This window comes from Diachasma alloeum, unplaced genomic scaffold, assembly GCF_001412515.2.
Source record: "Diachasma alloeum isolate Michigan unplaced genomic scaffold, Dall2.0 Dall_scaffold_00316, whole genome shotgun sequence".
NCBI classification, from domain to species: domain Eukaryota; kingdom Metazoa; phylum Arthropoda; class Insecta; order Hymenoptera; family Braconidae; genus Diachasma; species Diachasma alloeum.
In genome coordinates this window covers 1-18939 of record NW_021680455.1, presented here as the reverse complement: position 1 = coordinate 18939, position 18939 = coordinate 1, and the positions used below count along the sequence as shown (strand labels likewise).

At 34.7% G+C, this 18939-nt stretch overlaps 1 protein-coding gene across 3 annotated transcripts in view; it reads left to right on the top strand.

Moving 5' to 3' along the window:
• Nucleotides 1-16237, top strand: part of LOC107040090 (caltractin) — a gene marked incomplete at its 3' end in the record, with an annotated part of 61606 nt that extends 45369 nt beyond the window's left edge. For all 3 annotated transcript variants that reach the window (XM_015260028.1, XM_015260026.1, XM_015260027.1), the window contains 2 exon segments: nt 981-1124; nt 16110-16237. In XM_015260028.1, coding sequence (XP_015115514.1) covers nt 981-1124; nt 16110-16237 — 272 coding nt within the window.
• Between the last annotated feature and the right edge of the window lie 2702 nt (nt 16238-18939).

The window sequence follows — 18939 nt, the reverse complement described above, 5'->3', positions numbered from 1 at the left end:
GACACGTAATTTTTCCCCAACGATTGAGAAATTTTACGGAACGAAACGTAGAAATAAGTCACCAGCTTCATAAAAATTGTTGAACATTCAATAATTTTTTATTTTGGAGGCATAACAAGTCGGCAAGTTTCTGTAAGATTTTACTTCTTCGGGAAAAATTACGTGACAATTTCGTACTTTGTTCGGTGGTGAACCTGAAAATTCACTGAACGTTTCAGATTTCTTCTCTTCCATTCCTATAAAAATTGCCGGAAAACGATTCCCCATTGCGGATTACGTGAATTATTCCGTAATTTTTGCTGAACATTTCTCTCCGTGTCTGTAGCGCATTTTACGCTTGAAGTTGGAGCGTAAACGACGCTCGAAATCACTGAAAATTAAGATTACGTAATGAGGAAAAAGTCACCAGATGTCACATTGACGTTAAGCGTAAATTACGTTTAGGTTTTTCTGTGTGAAGTTAGATTCGATTAGCAGCAATTTCTTATTTTCCTGAGATACAAGAATCAAAAACCAAAATATAACATAATGATTACAAAAGAATCTTACGAATTATTTGCATTATTATAACTTTGTTTTCGTTTAATTTTTCATTGTAGATTAGTTTTCATTCGTTAGTTAGTTCACGTATTTATTTTGTTCACTATTTTGTTGATTTTTAATTTAATTATAATTGAGTTGAATAGCGATTAATTAATTTGGACAAAAATTACCGAACAATTCAAGTAATCGTGAAACGAACTCGATTTTCAGTACTTTCTCACTTTATATCGAGGAAAAAGTGCGAGACGAATAGTTATAATAGAGTAGTTTTTTTAAATGTACTTGAATCACTAGAATTTTAATCAAGTATCAATTCGATTTGGCTCAAGTTTTTATAGTTTTCAATCAAGATTTTATAACCACTAGATTTTTCTATTATTTTTCTCTGCATCAATTACTGACTTCATTTGAATTGATTTTTCATTCCAATCTTCCAGAATTCGAAGAAGCTTTCAATCTCTTCGACAAGGACAGAGACGGAAGTATCACGAAGGAAGAGCTTGGGAGAGTAATGCGTGGTTTAGGACAATTCGCAAGAACAGAGGAACTTCGCACCATGTTAGAAGAGATTGACACTGATGGTGAGTAAATCCTCGAGAATCCCTCGTCATTGTTTCAGAAATATCAGATACTAATAGCTGTACGTCCTGAAGACTCTTTTTTATTATCTACGTTTCGAAAGCTGGAGTTTCAGAGCTAGAGTCGATGGGGCTGCGACTGCTCCAATGACTGCCAATGCGAATCCCTGTTGCGGACTGTAATTTCTCACGTACTTGACGATTGCTTTATGTCAGAATGTAGACCACGTGGGGATGATACTGGCCACCATTGTTCGGGAATGATTACAGGCCAGACTCCCTCAGATTCATTCGAATACAGAGACTGTAGTGTCTGCATTAGGTCCGTCAAGTTGAAATTCAATGACAAAATTTTTAATATAATTCCGGGGAAACGGTTCTCCATCGCGCAATCGGTTTTTCAAATACAATTTTTTCACTCCGAATAATTCGAATTCATGTTTTGATGTCTTAATTTGAGACACTGTTTTTGATATCGCAATTCGCGAAGAAATAACCATTGCACTGAGAGAAAAAATTAGCTCCGCTGAAAAAATATGTGTTCCACGTGAAAATATTTGATGGAGTGGAACAAATTTAATTGAGGAAAATTAACCAACTCGATAGAAGGAAATTTAATATCTTTCACAAAAATTAATTTTTTGTCGAGATAATCAGAAATATCCCTAGAAGAATGCGAACCGTTGGCAGGAAAAATGTAATCTATTGTACAACAATCATTTGATCCGGGAGAACTCCTTAGGTTTATACCACAGAAAGAATACATTAACGAGGAAAGAATTTTTTTTTCCCAAAAAAAATTGTCCCCTTGACATTATTTAGTTTTGCCAATAACAGTTTTTGGCAAGAAAATTATAGTTCCCTCTTGAAATTGTAATTTGTTCCATGGAAATTATAAGTGTTTATTAAACAAAAATATACACTACTCAATAATTCTCTGTAGAATGAATATATTTACCTGAAAGACATAAATGTTTCCCGACAACAATTACCACTACGAAAATTATCATGTCTCGGTGGAAACTTTTTTTTTTCCAACAGCCCGCAAAGGGAAAAATTATTGAACCAGAAGGCTGAATGGATTTACGACATTAGAGAAAAATTATTCCATTTTCCCGAGTGCCACACATCCCCGGAATTTTCCATTACATATTCTACTCCAGCGTTCTCACATTGCGCACCTCAATAACATTTTTATTTTTACCATTGAGTGTGTCAAACTCGAGAACATTTTCTTACCATCTCAGCCTGCGCGACTCAATGTATAGAGACGGGAAATTTTACGGGGTATCTCACACAAGTTGAGATTTACGGAGACGCCCTCGTGTATCGGTAAACATCCCTATCCCCTTCATTTCTGCTTCTTTTTTATTCCTCATTTAATCCAACCTCTCTCACAATCCCTGATCGTTATATAACACCTCGTGCACATTTTGACTTTCATGAGTTGGATTTTCGTTGCACTCGATGCATTTTTATCGGTGTCTCAAGAGCGAACTGTAGACATTGATATAATTTTATACGGGTGTAAAAAAACATTTGAGGAGGATTTTTTTATTAACGAGGGGGTGATGAATATTTAGGGAAATGGAGGACGAAAATTGTTGGAAACTGTTTACATACCGAATGATAGTGTCTTGAAGTCTTAATTTAAGACTTGAAGGACAAAAATATGTCTCAATGGTAATGATTGATGGGAAGGACATTTATTCTGTTTTAATTCAAGATGATTCACGAAGTTTTATATGTTATCCTAGTATTTATTCTACACTAAAAAAATTGTCGTTTTGAATCAAATAAAAATAGTTTATTCGTTGTTTATTTATTTCGCGAAATAGAATTTAATTATATTAACCAAACGATTTACTTATTCAAAAGAATTATTTTGCTAAGGCGAATAATCAATTCGTTCACTTCAAATAAATAGTTTCCTTATTTTTAGAAAGTCGCATTTTCATGTATTCTACGATAGAATTTCAAAAGTCTGTTTCAACAATATTCGTGGACTATGTGGAAAAAGCTCGTATGAATCTAATCTCTCTAGAATCATTCTGATCCAATTTTTGATTACAGTTTTCACTCCAGTATATAAGACCTTCGTAACAAATTTGTTTGATTCAAACAAAGCCATTAACTTAATATTCTTAATATAAGAAAGGTTTTATTTGGTACAAATCAAGAATTTATTTGAATCAAATAAAGATTTCTTAACATTAAAAAAACATTTTTTTCAATTCAAACAAAACCTCGATAAAAAATTGTTATTTAGTTCTTAAAAAAACATTATTTAGTACTATTTAAAGAGACAAAATGCATGAATGTTGTTTGTGTGTAGTCAACCTTTGAGGAAAATACACTTGAAAAAAATGTGACATAATGGACTTCAACCCAAGACCCCTAGAATGTTTTGCACTCATTTTAAACGATGACGAGCGCTCCTGGTGACATGAATTTTGCGTAACTCTCGGAACCTATCCATACCCTCGAGGCTCATGGGTAATTACCCCATAAGAAAACCCCCTCAAAGGGCCATCTGATCCGAGATCATAATCCACCGCCCGCAGTTCAATCGTTACATCCCCCTAATTCTCCCAAATCCACTCTCACAATTGTCGAAAGGTATTTAATGTGGGTTATCACCGTCTTACGAGCGACTCGATCGGCCACTTGTCAATAAACCCGGGGATGTGTTCCTCGCCACTCGGCATTCCTGGCTCAGTGTCTCCATTTCTGGTCTAGTGGCTGGAAGACGCCCGGCTGCATCGTTGTCGTCCTATTGGAAAATTACCCAGTGCACGCTCGTTCGAACACTAACTGTTATCGATGGTGGATGGTTATCTCTTACCTCGGGGCCACCCTCAGTGTAAACCTCAGGAACCAGACGCATAAACCATCGGATACTTTGCGGACAATAAATTTCAATGATGCGGGGAATCTTCATTTGCAATTCCAACTTTTTTGGTTTATTCGGGAGATTTATTTCGTCAGATAATTTTTTTTTTTCATTCAGAGGCGTGGAGAGGCGAGACTCTCAGTTTGTGGTTCAATTGTTATGGTTGATGTGATTATAGAATATATAAGGGGGAATTTTCGGAAGATTGTTGCTCCCTTTCGTTGTTTAAAAATTATTCTTAAAACTTCAAGTTAAAAATCTTAAAATTTGAAAAGACTAATTCACATGGTATTCTGTTGGCATGTTGTTGTCCTATTGATCAATAAATCATCTATTTTGTTGTCTTCTATAAATTTAGAGAAAATGGATAATAAACATGACTTAAATTTTGAAAATAAAAATCTGAAATAAATACTAAACGGAAGTTAATATGAATAAAAACTTTTTGGTTAAGCTCGTGCTCAATTATCAATCTAGTATTATTCAGAATAATTAATTCCGAAGTAGCAAAATAACACAGAGTCTCATGAGAAACTGAATGTTTCGAGATCAGACAGGAGATTAAAATGTAGAAAAAAATCTTGAAGAATTTGATAAGAATAAATAAAAATCTTATGCCTAATACGAAAATTATCTTCAGGACCAAACTTTTGCGGTAAATCATTTATATTTCTGAGTATCCCGAATGTTCAGGATACTCTACTCAAACGAGCAGCTATTGCTTAAGAAAATAATTGCAGAGAGAATATTTAATTTATTTTCCCTCACTACACTCAACGATTTACGTGGATTTTTGATATACTACTTTAAGTCAATGAATATCTCGGAATCTAAGGGCGATAGCAAAATTTTTATATAGCCTTTTCGGTAGCTTTCAATCCTTCCTATAAAAAAGGTTATTACAAAAATTGCGTTATGTCCCTTAGATTCGCAGTAATTGCTCGAAAACTCAGACGAGAGCCAAGTTGACTTGAACCGTTTTACCGTTTCGCTTCTGATTTTATGTCTTAATGGTGTTGATCAACCCCCAACAACAATTTTAGAATTTTTCCCCACACACTTCCCGCCAATCACACTGGTAAATTTTTACCCCATTCATATTTGCAGCAGCAGCTTTGATGATAATTGGTTTTCGAAAGTGGCATGATCAACGGAATGAAACACGCCGGCCAATTACCCTCGGAAAATCAATAATGTTTGTAGATGATGATGTGCTTCCCTCCCATAGTTTGCACATGGTAACAGGCGACGAATTCGTCCAGAGCGAAATTTCCTCCCCAATATTCACGATTAACCGATCACTATGCCGTCATGTATGATCGATTGCGCCCCGACGGGGCCCGCCATTGCCAAAGACTGTTATCCGAATCGTCCTCCGCGGGTAAACAAGACCGGTTGCGGAATTGGCAGACACCAAACCAACGGCGAAATAATTACGTTAATAATTGATTGTTGATGTGCCAGTGTTCCGAGGATGGATCATTCGGCGGGCAAAAGATCCCAATGGGAAAATCATGATGTGACGCGTAATTGAGCTCGTGATTAGCAATTCTAGTGATTTTTTTATTGAAAATTAATATTGGGAATAATTTTTCGCGTAGAAATAAATTCATGCGAACGTGGTCGTAAGGTTGCACTAAAAAACCCGCACGGAAAAATTCATGTTTTGAAAAATATCATTAACAAACAACGTAAATTGTCCCAATTTATATAAAAAGATACATAAAATAGATGTTTTTTTTTTTTCAATATTCTTTATAAATTTGGGAAATATATGAAATTGGCCCATATTATATGTTTTTTAAATATATTTTTTAATGGGAGAAACCAGTGTCTAAAATTGAAACACTTTTGTTCGATTTTTAAAGCCGTTTATTTCTCGAAAATTCAATAATTTTTACTGTTTTGAATTAAGAACTAATTTTTCATCTTGATGTACAATTTTTCAAACTTTATCAAATCATTTCCGAAACTGTAAAATTTCCCAAAAGGAAAATTCCGAAAAAAATCCCTCAAGGAGTTCTAAAAAATTCTAGATTCTTGAAAATTATTATGATTTTTTCTTCCATGTCGTATCCTAATCAATTGAAGTTCCACTGAAAAAAAATTGCTTTTGCCAAGTATATTTACTTACCACAAGTGAATGTATATAACTATTTGGATAAGACATGTCAATGCCAAGTAAATTTTCTTGCAGTCAGTAAATATACTTGACGAAAGCAATTTTTTTCCCAGTGTTGACAGAAATAATTCTCGCACATATTACAGTCTAGAAGCCTCACCCTCATTTTGCCGTGAACGAATGCTCGCTGAGAAATTTGAGATAATTACGTCAATAATTGGTTGTTGATGGTGTCCCAATGCTCTGGTGATCATTTGGCGAGCGAATAACAGTTCAAACGAGAAATTCATGAGGTGTGACGAGCAATCAGGCTCGTAATTAACATTGAATGATTCTTCATTATGAAAAAAATTGGCCACAGTTGTTCCCCAACATGAAGCAATGGACGATTTTTATCTGAATGTTCATACATTTGCGGCTCTCACAGTTGTTCAGTTTTATATTATTGCATTATCCCTCCAGCCTCATGCATACCATAATGGAAAGACCGAAAGCTCCTGTCTCATTTTTTTCCTAAACGAACGCTCGCTGAGGAATTTTCCCCCACATTTGGCTATTTTGAATGGAAATGCGAGTTGCCATAATGCGATGTAAAAAAACTATCCGAGTGCCACTTCTCCGCTATCCACTCTCATAGTATTAAAAGTTACAATTTGAATGTAATTTTCAAACTTTCTCATCTTTCGCGGATTCGGAAATTTGCATTTATTAATGTACGGACCTTCCACTACTCACCGTACGTTAAGGTGTTTCTAACGCGATGACAGAGTTCTAAACTGGTAATTTGGTTTTGCAATTTCGGGGGTGTGCATATCTTGTTTAGTGCGGGTTTGAGAAATGCATGCTAATCATGTGAATTCGACTTCTCGAACTTCCGGGCGAGTTTCCATCTTCACGGTTTAATTAAATTTTTTAAAATGAAAAACAGACTCCAAAGTTGTATTCTTTTCATTAAACAAAAATTAGTCCAAATGAGTGGATTGATTCAGTTATAGTCAGCCGTCTTACAACAAACGGAATATGTATAAAATTACTTGTTCCACGGAATTATTTGTCAAGAGATGTCCAAGTCCATCTCTAAATATTGCAATTATTTTGAATTATTGGATGATTATGCTACGTATGGCCTTGAATGAACTCCATTGACAATTATTAACATTTAGAATTATTCGAAATTATTTTACGTCAGAAATTCGTGAATTTGAGGAAAATGAAAAATAATGAAGGGTGTTCATTCAAGGTCATAATCAGACTGTTAGAAAAAAAATGAAATTTCATGGACAGTTGACCACTAATTTTCAAGATAGTGACACTGAATGGGATTTAGGAGAATAAAAATCATGAAATTTCAGGTTTCACTGAAAATTCTTTAGAATTTCAGAATTTTAAGCAGCACAAAGACGAGATTCCTCAATGTATTTGAATTTCCAAGCTAACATGAATATTCAGTACCAAATTGCATTGAATTTTCCCCCTAAATCGCATTCTGTGTCACTCTCCTGAAAATTCAAGAATATATTTACAGGAATTTTTTCGTTTTCTATTCATTTTCAGGGATAAATCGAACTGAAATTTCCAGTTCTCTTAGATTTTTCCACAAAATTCTGAATTTTCAATGAGGAAATTCATTGAAATTTCAGTGGTAATTATTTTAAATTACAATTTCACTCCGACTTTTATCTCCATATAAGCCTAGATTGCGAATACTCCAAGGATGAATTCCCCAGAATAATAATCTTTACAGTTTCATCTCATAAACTATTGCGTCATAATAACCGTTTTTACTTTAATGTAAACAGAAATTTCGCTTGTTTCTCAATGTCATTATACCCTGAACCAAAAAAATTGAACCTTACAGTACTTCTCTCCAACCTATTCCCCCCCAATAAAAACCCGCAATGGAAAAACGTCTGAATCTCCAGATTTTTCAGATGTTGGAAATACTCATGCATAAAATCCAGACTCTACATGTGGGACTCGCCATTGTCCTCCCCATTGTCATAATTTTACATCATCCACTTGGACCATTGTATATCCCCTCCAAATACATAACATTGTTGATGCTTGGACAACCGCAAACAACCTGGAATGTTTCGCCGAAGAATTTCCATGCGGGAATGAAGCTGAGTAGGTTGAGCAAAGATGCGTGCCAGGGATTTATCGCATAAACAGCCACCAGCAGCATTCCGCGTATCCAGCTGCACACGAATGATAATTTTCCTACGAATTTTCGCGGGATCCTCTCGCCCTGGATGAAATTCTCACTCACTCCTCCTCATCCTCACCCTCTTTCACCCACGAAACGAATATAAAAAATCATTTTATGTTCTTTCCGTGTATGTCACTGATTCCCTGGAATCTAGCGTCAATTTTTGAAGGTAATGGACGCTGACTAGAATGAACCCGATTATCAGCGACTCTTATCACTGAAATCGGGTGGGAGATCCCCAAAAATTATCCTAATGATTTCCTAAAGAATAATAGAAAATATGGGATTGTAAGTTGACTATTGGACAAATATTTATAAATTTCTTAACAGGTTTCGAGTAGCCGAACTCAATTGTTGATTGATAAAATAAGGCGGAATTTGGATATTTAATTGGTGATTAATTCAATAATTTAAAATTGATGAGTACTGTGAACTACTGACTTCTTCAAAATTCAACATTATTTCAAATTTATGATTCTGCCGATGTCTGCTATAAAATAATGACAATGCAGCAAAAACGAATGTCTGAATTTCACACACCTTTTGTAGATATTTTTCAGACACTAAAAAACGCCTGAATAAAATGAAAATTGGTCTGAATTTCAAACATGAATTAAGATGTTTGGGCACCTGTTATTGGGCAAATATTTCTAATCCTCCGAACTCAATTGTTGATTGATACAATCATTTGGAATTTGGACATGTAATTGGTGATTAATTCAATAATTAAAAATTGATGAGTACTATCAACTACTGACTTCTTCCAAATTTAACATTATTTAAAATTTATGATTCTGTCGATGTTCGCTATAAAATAATGACAACGCAGCAAAAACGAATGTCTGAATTTCACACACCTTTTGTAGATATTTTTCAGACACTAAAAAACGCCTGAATAAAATGAAAATTGGTCTGAATTTCAAACATGAATTAAGATGTTTGGGCACCTGTTATTGGGCAAATATTTCTAATCCTCCGAACTCAATTGTTGATTGATACAATCATTTGGAATTTGGACATGTAATTGGTGATTAATTCAATAATTAAAAATTGATGAGTACTATCAACTACTGACTTCTTCCAAATTTAACATTATTTAAAATTTATGATTCTGTCGATGTTCGCTATAAAATAATGACAACGCAGCAAAAACGAATGTCTGAATTTCACACACCTTTTGTAGATATTTTTCAGACACTAAAAAACGCCTGAATAAAATGAAAATTGGTCTGAATTTCAAACATGAATTAAGATGTTTGGGCACCTGTTAAGGGGCAAATATTTCTAATCCTCCGAACTCAATTGTTGATTGATACAATCATTTGGAATTTGGACATTTAATTGGTGATTAATTTAATAATTTACAATTGATGACTATCAACTACTGACTTCTTCCAAATTTAACATTATGTAAAATTTATGAGTCTGTCGATGTTCGCTATAAAATAATGACAACACAGCAAGAACGAATGTCTGAATTTCACACACCGTTCGTTCAGACACTATTTTTCAGACACTAAAAACGTCCGAATAAAATGAAAATTTGTCTGAATTTCAGATGAACCGGTGCCCATCTCACTTCATGTTTGCAATTCATGTCTTAGTGTCTAAAAAAAGTCTACAAAAGGTGTCTGAAATTCAGACATTCGTTTTCGCTGTGAAAATCACTGAGTTTCAGAACTTTGCGCTCCCTGAATCGCACAATTCCGAATCCCTAATAATTGGGGATAAATTCTTAAAAATCGGTGACGTCCCTGAAAACCCAAACTTTCTATCCTCTGTGTACCCCAATAAAAATCCCAAGCCGCTAAAACCCTCGCCCCTCGGTTTTAAAGAAAATAACTGAAGCCGTCCTCCAATATTTCCAATAATTGACTTTTCAATTTCCCCCAATTCACCTTCCGCCATCTTCTCCTTCACCCCCAGCGCTATTGACAGGGATGAGGGTAACGCGGGTCGAGTGTCCAACGTCTTTTGTACCTTAAAATACCACTTGGTCTTGTATTACCACACTCGAGAGCGTCAGACTCACGGAGTACTCGTGTTAGGTGATTCTCCTTGGTGGAAAAGTTTGCGAGTGCACTGCGACCCTCGGGTTGCCCAACGGCTGACTCAAGTGGGAGCGAAAAGATCGCCCTCCGACGCAACACCTCCGGGCTGATCCCCTTAAAGGGGAACTACTGGTTTGGGAATGTTCCCTCAATTTCCACTCAAAGACGCTCCCATTTCACCCCAATGGATTTGCATTCGTTTCATATAATTTGCATATTTCTAATTGGATGTTTATTGCGGCTAAATTTCCGACGCAGTTCTCGAAGTATCTTCATTAGAGTTGTAATGTCACTTCGAACTATTATGGATCGTAAACGATGCACGACAAAATTTAACTTCTATTGAGAATTCTATTATTTTTTAGCGGATTTTATTGGAGAATTCCGCAGCTTTATTTTTATAGAAGATATGCAATAAGAACTATTCCAACTTTTTCTATTGAGATATTTTCTGTAGAAATTTCTCGACTTTAATTTTCTGAGTTTTATTCACTCTATGTTTCTTTTTTTATTAAAAAAATCGAACAAAAATAGAATTATTACTCAATAGAGTTAATTGAACGGGAATATCGAGTTTTATTTATTTTTTCTTTAGAATATTTTCCATTCACCATAAAATTTTCTAGTGAATTCCTTATGCATTTCTATGGAATTATTAATTATCAGTGTGTACTAATACACTGAGAGAAACAATTCAGTAGCGAAGTGGTCAATCGGTTTAAGTCAATTTAGTCTTTAGTTGAGTTTTCCAGAAATATTTCCGAATTTAAGGGAGATAGCGAAATTTTCATAATAACCTTTTTTGTAGAGCGAATTAAGTGCTACTAAAAAGGTCATGAGAAAAATTTTGCTATCTCCTTTAGATTTCGGGATATGAATTGAAAACTAGCCAATAACCAAAATCGATTTACACCGTTTAACCACTTCGCTTGAATTAGTTCTGCTGAAATATTATATGTTTCCCTGAAAAGACCTTTTGTCGCATTGAATCAATTTACTTGTGTACAAAAAAGAAAGTTTCCACCAAAACATGATAATTTACGCAGTAGTAATTGCTTTTGTGAGACATTTATATGTCTTTCGGATAAATACATTCAGTCTCCAGAGACTTTTTTGAGGTTCCGGCTTTATCAAGTGAATGTTATTGAGTAGTGTATGTTTTTGTCCAATAAACACATAATTTCCATGAAACAAATGATAATTCCAAGAGGAAATTACAATTTTCTTATCGAAAACTGTGTTATTGGCAAAACTAAATAATTGCGAGGGGACAATTTTTTTTGGGAAAAAAAATATTCTCTTCTCGTCAATGTATTCTTTTTGTGGTATAAACCTATGGAGTTCTCTCAGACAAAAATTTAATTTTTGATTATTAATAGAAATTAATGATGATGAAACGTCCATAATTCAGTAGTGAAGTGGTCAAACGATTTAAGTCAATTCCATTCTAGCGCCAGTTTTCGATGAATATCTCAAATTCTAGAAGAGTTAGCAAAATTTTCATGAAAATCTTTTATGTGAAGAAAAGTGAAGACTATCGAAAAAGATTTCACAAAAATTACGCTATCTTTTTTAAATTCCGAGTTATTCAACAAAAATTCAACTGGGAACTAAGTCGACTTAAACCGATTGACCACTACTGAATTGATCTTCTAAATGGCGTTGTCACCTCTCCGCACCCGCATCCTCTCTCGAAAGAGAGGAATAACAATGAGAAACCCAAAACTGCCCCTTCTGCACTCAAATCTCCTCATATTTCCCCCAACTCCACTCGTCATCCAGCAGACACAGAGGCGTACAAAGTGTCTAGTCGTGTTCCTTCGCTCCACGGTGGAATATAGAAGTCACTTCAGAAACACTCGTGACCTAAGCGGATTCAAGTCCACGATAAACGTAGGTGTAAACGGGATTTAGAACATGATAAAATCGCTCTGACTGCTGGATAATCTCTTGTCTTGACGACTCTCGGCTTTACTCGTTTCCAGTTTTTGATCCCCTGCCATCATGCTGCATTTTGTGTGCTCTACAACTGGAAAATGTTCAGCAGAGTTTTTATCGTCCTCTGTTTCATGCTACCATAAATTTCGAGAAATAATTTCATTGCTGAGGTACCAATCTCTCAATGCAGTGGACACAATACGCATAAAAATAAAAGTGCAACGATTTAGTCAATTCAAAATTGATAATTGAATAATCGATATCAATGATATATTTTTTTTCATTTTATAAGCAAATAAAAATCAATGGGTTGTAAGCAATTGAAAATATCTGCACAACAATTTTAAATGTTTTTTTTTCATGAGATTTCAGCCGCACTTTTTGAACATTTTTATCAAGTGACGGTTTCACTGAAACTCCACGGAATTTCAGAATTGCAAAATTCGCAATTTCATTAAGAAAGTATAAAAAACTGCATTCATTTGGAATCAGATGATTTCAGTTGAATTCTCTAGAATAAAAATTCATAGAAGTCAACAAAATTCTACATAATTTTGTACCAAATATTCATATTCCGATTGAAAATTCAAACATGTTGGAGAATTGTCACGTCATATGACAGACAATCGCTTAAAATCTCAATATAAATTCTCATTTATTCATGATTTTTTCAAATAAAAAAAATGCATATTCAACATTTTCATCCAATTCTCATATTTTTTTCAACGAAAAAATTTTATGCAAAAATGCAATTTTCCACAGTATTATCTCGCCGTCGTGTAATGTCAATTTTATTCACTCCAAATACGTCGAGTCAAATGAAGTTATTGGTCTACCCGATCCATACTATAAACCTGTGTCCCTCCGAAGGAAGCACTGTCTACTCTCAATAACCCCCGAGCTTATAAATTTCAAACAATGAGACGAGACTAGAACTCGATTATAGGGCGATAAATTGTGGAACGCAATTCCAGGGGGTGAATTCGCTCGGCTATGAGGTGCTTGAATGACGTCCACGAGTCACAAATATATTTTATAAGAACAAGCGAGGCGCCCAGACGAGTTCAGGGGGATGACAATATAGATACGGAGGTGCTGATATCAAATTTCATTCGCCATGCATCGTATACCACCGGTGGTTCGTTGCACTGAGCCAACAGAATTGGATCGTTATGATTTTTGAATATGTCACGAATTTCCATAAACATTATCTCGGTGGGGTTTGCATTTAGAAGGTTAAATGTACACATTACATGTTTGGTTCACTGTAGAGGATATTTGGGTACTCAACGCGGCTCAGTTAACTCGTTGATAGTGTGAGAGCTGCCATTGAGATGAAACTCGCAATGTTACTGGGGTTATCCATTCGGGAGAGTAAATTAGGAAAATCATGCTGTGTATACACTACTGGGAATCTTGGCAATATACCGTCGCATCTATTATTTCGGCCTGATGATCAGAATTATAAACGTTATTACGGATTTTGTTCTGTATTTTTGGGTTGGAACTTCAATTGCACCCAGATTTTTTTGCAAATCGGATTATTTTCGTGTGTCTACAGACCAGAAAGATTTTCCAAAGTCTATAAATTAACTAGTCATATAACAACGCATATTTCTCATCAATGTTGTCAACTATACAATTTTTGCATATTCATATTTGCAATATATACTAAACAAATGCGTCACAGATATCACAGATATCCACATGTTATAAACTCTCATATAAACTACTCCACTAAATTTTACACAATACAACTATAGTTTTTATTCACCCAGAAGACAAGTTCAATAGCTGACAGCTTACTATTTCGATCAAGCGTAGGAAAATCGCATTTAGAAAAATCGTATGGTGCATACACTGCAGTCAATATACCTGATGATGAGAATTATAAATATTACTACGGATTCTGTTCTGTATTTTTGGGTTGGAACTTCAATTGCACCCAGATTTTTTTGCAAATCGGATTATTTTCGTGTGTCTACAGACCAGAAAGATTTTCCAAAGTCAATAAATTAAATAGTCATATAGTAACGCATATTTCTCTTCAATATTATCAACTATACGATTTTTGCATATTCATGTATGCAAAATATATTAAACAAGTGCCTCATGAATTCTCACCTATTTATGAACCCACATCCATTACCGCGAGTCCCCGAATTTTCCCCACTTGGCAAACTTTGTTGCACAGATATCCGCATGTTATAAACTGCACCACTAAATTCTAGAGACTAGCACTATAATTTTTAATAATTAATGATAATAAATTGGTTAATAATAATAAGGAAGGCAAATTCCGTAGCTGACAATTTACCATTTCGATCAAGCATTTCACGGAAAGAAACTCATTATTAGAAAAATCGTACTGTGTGTATACTACTATACTACGGATAATTTTGGCAATGTACATATCTATTATTCCGTTTTTTTAACGAGAATTATAAACGTTATTACAGATTCTGTTCTGCTTTTTTGTTATGAAACCTCAATTTTGCCTAGATTTTTTCGCAAATTCTTTCATTTTCATATGTCTATAGACCAGGAACATTTTCCAAAATATATAAACCAAATATTCATAGGGGAGAGTCGGGCAAAATGGGACGTTTCGTGATCTTCTCTAGTTGTCAATATCTTACTGATAAATGAAAATATTGACTACTGGAAAAGATCTCAACATGTCCCATTTTGCCCGAGCCTCCCCTATATTAGTACATATTTCTCTTCAATGCTATCAATTATGCAAAATTTTGCATATTCATGTATGCAAAATATATTGAACAAGTGCCTCATGAATTCTCACCTATTTATAAACCCACGTCCATTACCCCGGGTCTCCAAATTTTCCACACTTTGCAAACTTTGTTGAATAGATATCCGCCCGTTATAAACTACTCCACTAAATTCCACAGAATACCACTAGAGTTTTTGTTCACCCGGAAGACAAATTCCATAGCTGACAATGTGCCTCCTGATTAAAAATAAATGCGAAAAACCCTCCTAAATAGTTCACCCATAATCAATAATAATTAACTGGCCTCCCCCAAAATTGATTAATTTCTTGATAAAATTAATTGAATTTCTCGGGGTAATTGGAATATCAGTTTCGAGGAATTCGTCAAAATTAGTATTTTATATTCTCAGCAATTATTCTATTTTTCGAAATATAGAAAACCTATCATAAAACACATGACGTAAATCTGAAAATATATGACATTTTAGAAAGTTCAGAAGTTCATGAAAGGAATATGCACATATAACTCTAAAATATTCCTCTTCTATTCATGGGCAATATAATGAACAAATGCCTCATAAATTATCCCCCAGTTATAAACGACTCGCCTGAATTCCCCAGAATTCCACTGTAATTTTTACCCCTTACAAGATAAATTCCATAGCTGATAATTTACCCTTTCGGTCAAGCGTTCCACGGAAAAAATCTCTTGACCAAAAACAAACAAGAAAAATCCACACGGAGAGAAATATTCAGTAAAAATTACGGAACTCATAATTCACTCACCGATTACGGAATCGACTCAGAAAATTTAAGTCAGGGTATCATAATTTTTCACAGGAGAGTCAGATAAAAATTACGGAACGCTCTGGAAAAATTCCGTGACAGTTTCATTAAATTTCCTACAACCTCATTTCGCTCCGGAATTACGAAAAATATACGTAATTTCTATTGAATATTTTTCTCCGTGCACGCAAATACTTCATCGATAATCAATAATAATTAACCTGCCTTCCCCTAACTTTAATTGAATTTCTCTAGGTGATGGAAACGTCAGTTTGGTGGAATTCGTAAAAATCGTCAGCAATATTGGAAATGCCAGTGCAGCACAGCAGACAAACCTCAGCCAAGAGGAGCAAGAAGAGCAGGAGCTCCGCGATGCATTTCGGGTATGTGCATAAGCCCATTTACATTTTTTAATTACCCCTCTTCGGTACTGAAATTCACTATTTATCACTGTAAAGAGTGCGAACGAATATGAGCAAAGCGAACAATTAGTCTCACGCGCAGAGATGGATTTGAGACTATAAATTATGAGGGACAGCCGTCCACTGCGTGCGAACGAAGATTTATGCATTGACTGATGCGAATGGCTCTGGCTGGTGAGCTTTGAAAACCTTGACAGCTTGCATGGTGGCGAAAAGAATTATTCTGGACAATTAAAGTGGATATGAGGGATGTTTCAGTCTCGGTGACACTTGACAAGACGTTGAATTGTCTTTTCAGGGATTTTTGACGAAATATGGAATCAAGTGAAACATATCCTGGGATTTTTTTCGAGGGGAGACAGTAGCGTAATTAATTTTAATGTTAGGAATGAATGAACTACTACTTGTCAAAGAATTAAACAAAGAAAGGGTGATTCTAGTAATTTAATTTAACGATTGCTAAAAAATATTTCGAAATATATTAGCAATGAGACATGCAACAGAAAGGGGGGAAATTCAATTAGAAGATTGAAATCAATTAATTTACATGATTTATAAGAATTTTCAAACATAATTTAGTGTATTGATAGTAATATTTACTCAGCATTTATGCAGGGAACTTAATAGAGGTTTCGCAAAATCATCTTGGGGTTGGTTGAAGGCAAATAATCAATCTCTCGACAGTTTTCTTGACGATTCATTAGTGAGTCTTCAATTGAACAATGCAACACTGTTAATTAAAAGGCAGTCAAACTTGCTCAAGGATATCCAAGTACTTTGGCTATTTCTTCTCCAGTGAAATGTTTTTCTATTTTTGTAGCCAAACTTCAGAGCTTTTATTTAAGCTCCATTTGACGCAAATTTTCCGGACATTTTACAATGATTTTATTGTTTAAACTTTGCGGGTATGAATTTGAATCTCGATATTGAACTGTTAGAAAATATTATAAATCACTGGAAAAAAATTATAAAGTGTACTTTTGGAGGAAGATTGCAATTTTTGAAAATTACGAATATTTCTCCTGATATTTCAAGTAAAAAATCGTGACATTTTTAACAATCACCCATTCACACGAAATTTTCATGTATTTTGAAAATTCAGGTGGATGTGATGTTCGATTTCCGCAATGAATTTCAAAATTCTAGATGTCATTGAAAACTCAAGTGCAACTATTGCTTAAATATCAAAGAATTTCTAGCAGTGAAACAACAAATGTATAAAAAATCATAATTCTGTACAACAAGTAGTTGGATCGACGCTGAATATATAATATGGTTCAATCTATACTGTGGTCTGTACCAAACTGTGAAAGATACTTGGATATCCTTAATTAAAACGCAACAAAACTTCTGCAATTATAAGGTTTAACATTGATTATTTGAAATTCCTTATAATAAATTCACAATTATATTAGATATTAGACTCCATAACAGATAGTTGTGTTTTCTTACTTCATTTATTTTTCATTATATCTCAAACCGAAAAAAAAATAATTTCACAAAAATTAACTTCAATTACAACTATTGTTAAGTACTCGATAATTAAAGATAAATACCCACCCTCATCTTCCCTACAATCAGCTGCGCAGGAAGTTAATCCGCTTTGGTAGCATTAGTACAAGAAAAATTGAATGAAAGACCAACTAAAATTCTGAAAAATACTTCTCGTGAAGAAGATCAATTTGACGTAGACTCTGTGCCATTAAAAATAAATTAATTAAGCCCAATGTACTTTCTCGAGTTTCCCGGCATCGTGACTGCTGTAAGGAAAATAATATCATCAGGCGGGATTTAATGGGTCCAATCTGTTATGGAAGGACAATTAAATCTGTGCAAATTAAACGATAAAGCGAAGTCTGAGGGATGGGAATATAAAGTGCCGGTTTTTGATACTAAAAGCCGAATAGAAGGGTGGGATTCAGGGAGCCACAAGAGCGGTGAATTCAACTATTTGTGGGCCATTCGGAAGTTTTTTAATTTCATTGTGGAGCTCAGGCTTGGGTATTGATGATGACAATTAATTTCCGAGTCGCCTGGAATCGCCCTCATTACCACCATCAATTTACTGATATTTTCGTCGTCATCGGGGATAACGGAGTTATGAAATCAGGTCGTTATTCGAATAATTGGCATCTGAAGATCGTGAAGAAAACTGGGGGATGGCGACGCATTGGAAACGTGGGGAGAGGATCAAGGAATAATTTATGTTTCATATTTCTATTTCGCTGAGGGATATTTTATTGGCTGAATTATGGAGATACGAATGAATTCTGGATGTGTTCGGGGAAACCACATGAATGATTAAATTAATGAAATCGGTGTTGAATGAATGTTTTTTTTTGTCACAGGGGAATAATTTTTCATCGACGTCAATGCGAGACTGACAGGAATTTAACGGACAAAACTGGCTAGTGGACTTTTTGAGAATTTTCGTGACTGGAAATTCACTTTTTGGGAAATTTCGTAATTGGGAAATCAAAATTTAGTGGAGAAACCAATGAAAACTGTGAATTTCACTTCAATTATTCCCTTACAATTGATAGAATCAGGACGAGAATAAAATAGAATAGAATAGAATTCTCATTTTTCTGCTGCTCAAAAGGGTGAAATTTCGAAAAAAAAATTCTAAGAGAATTAGACTTTAGAGAGAAAAAATTTCCGCT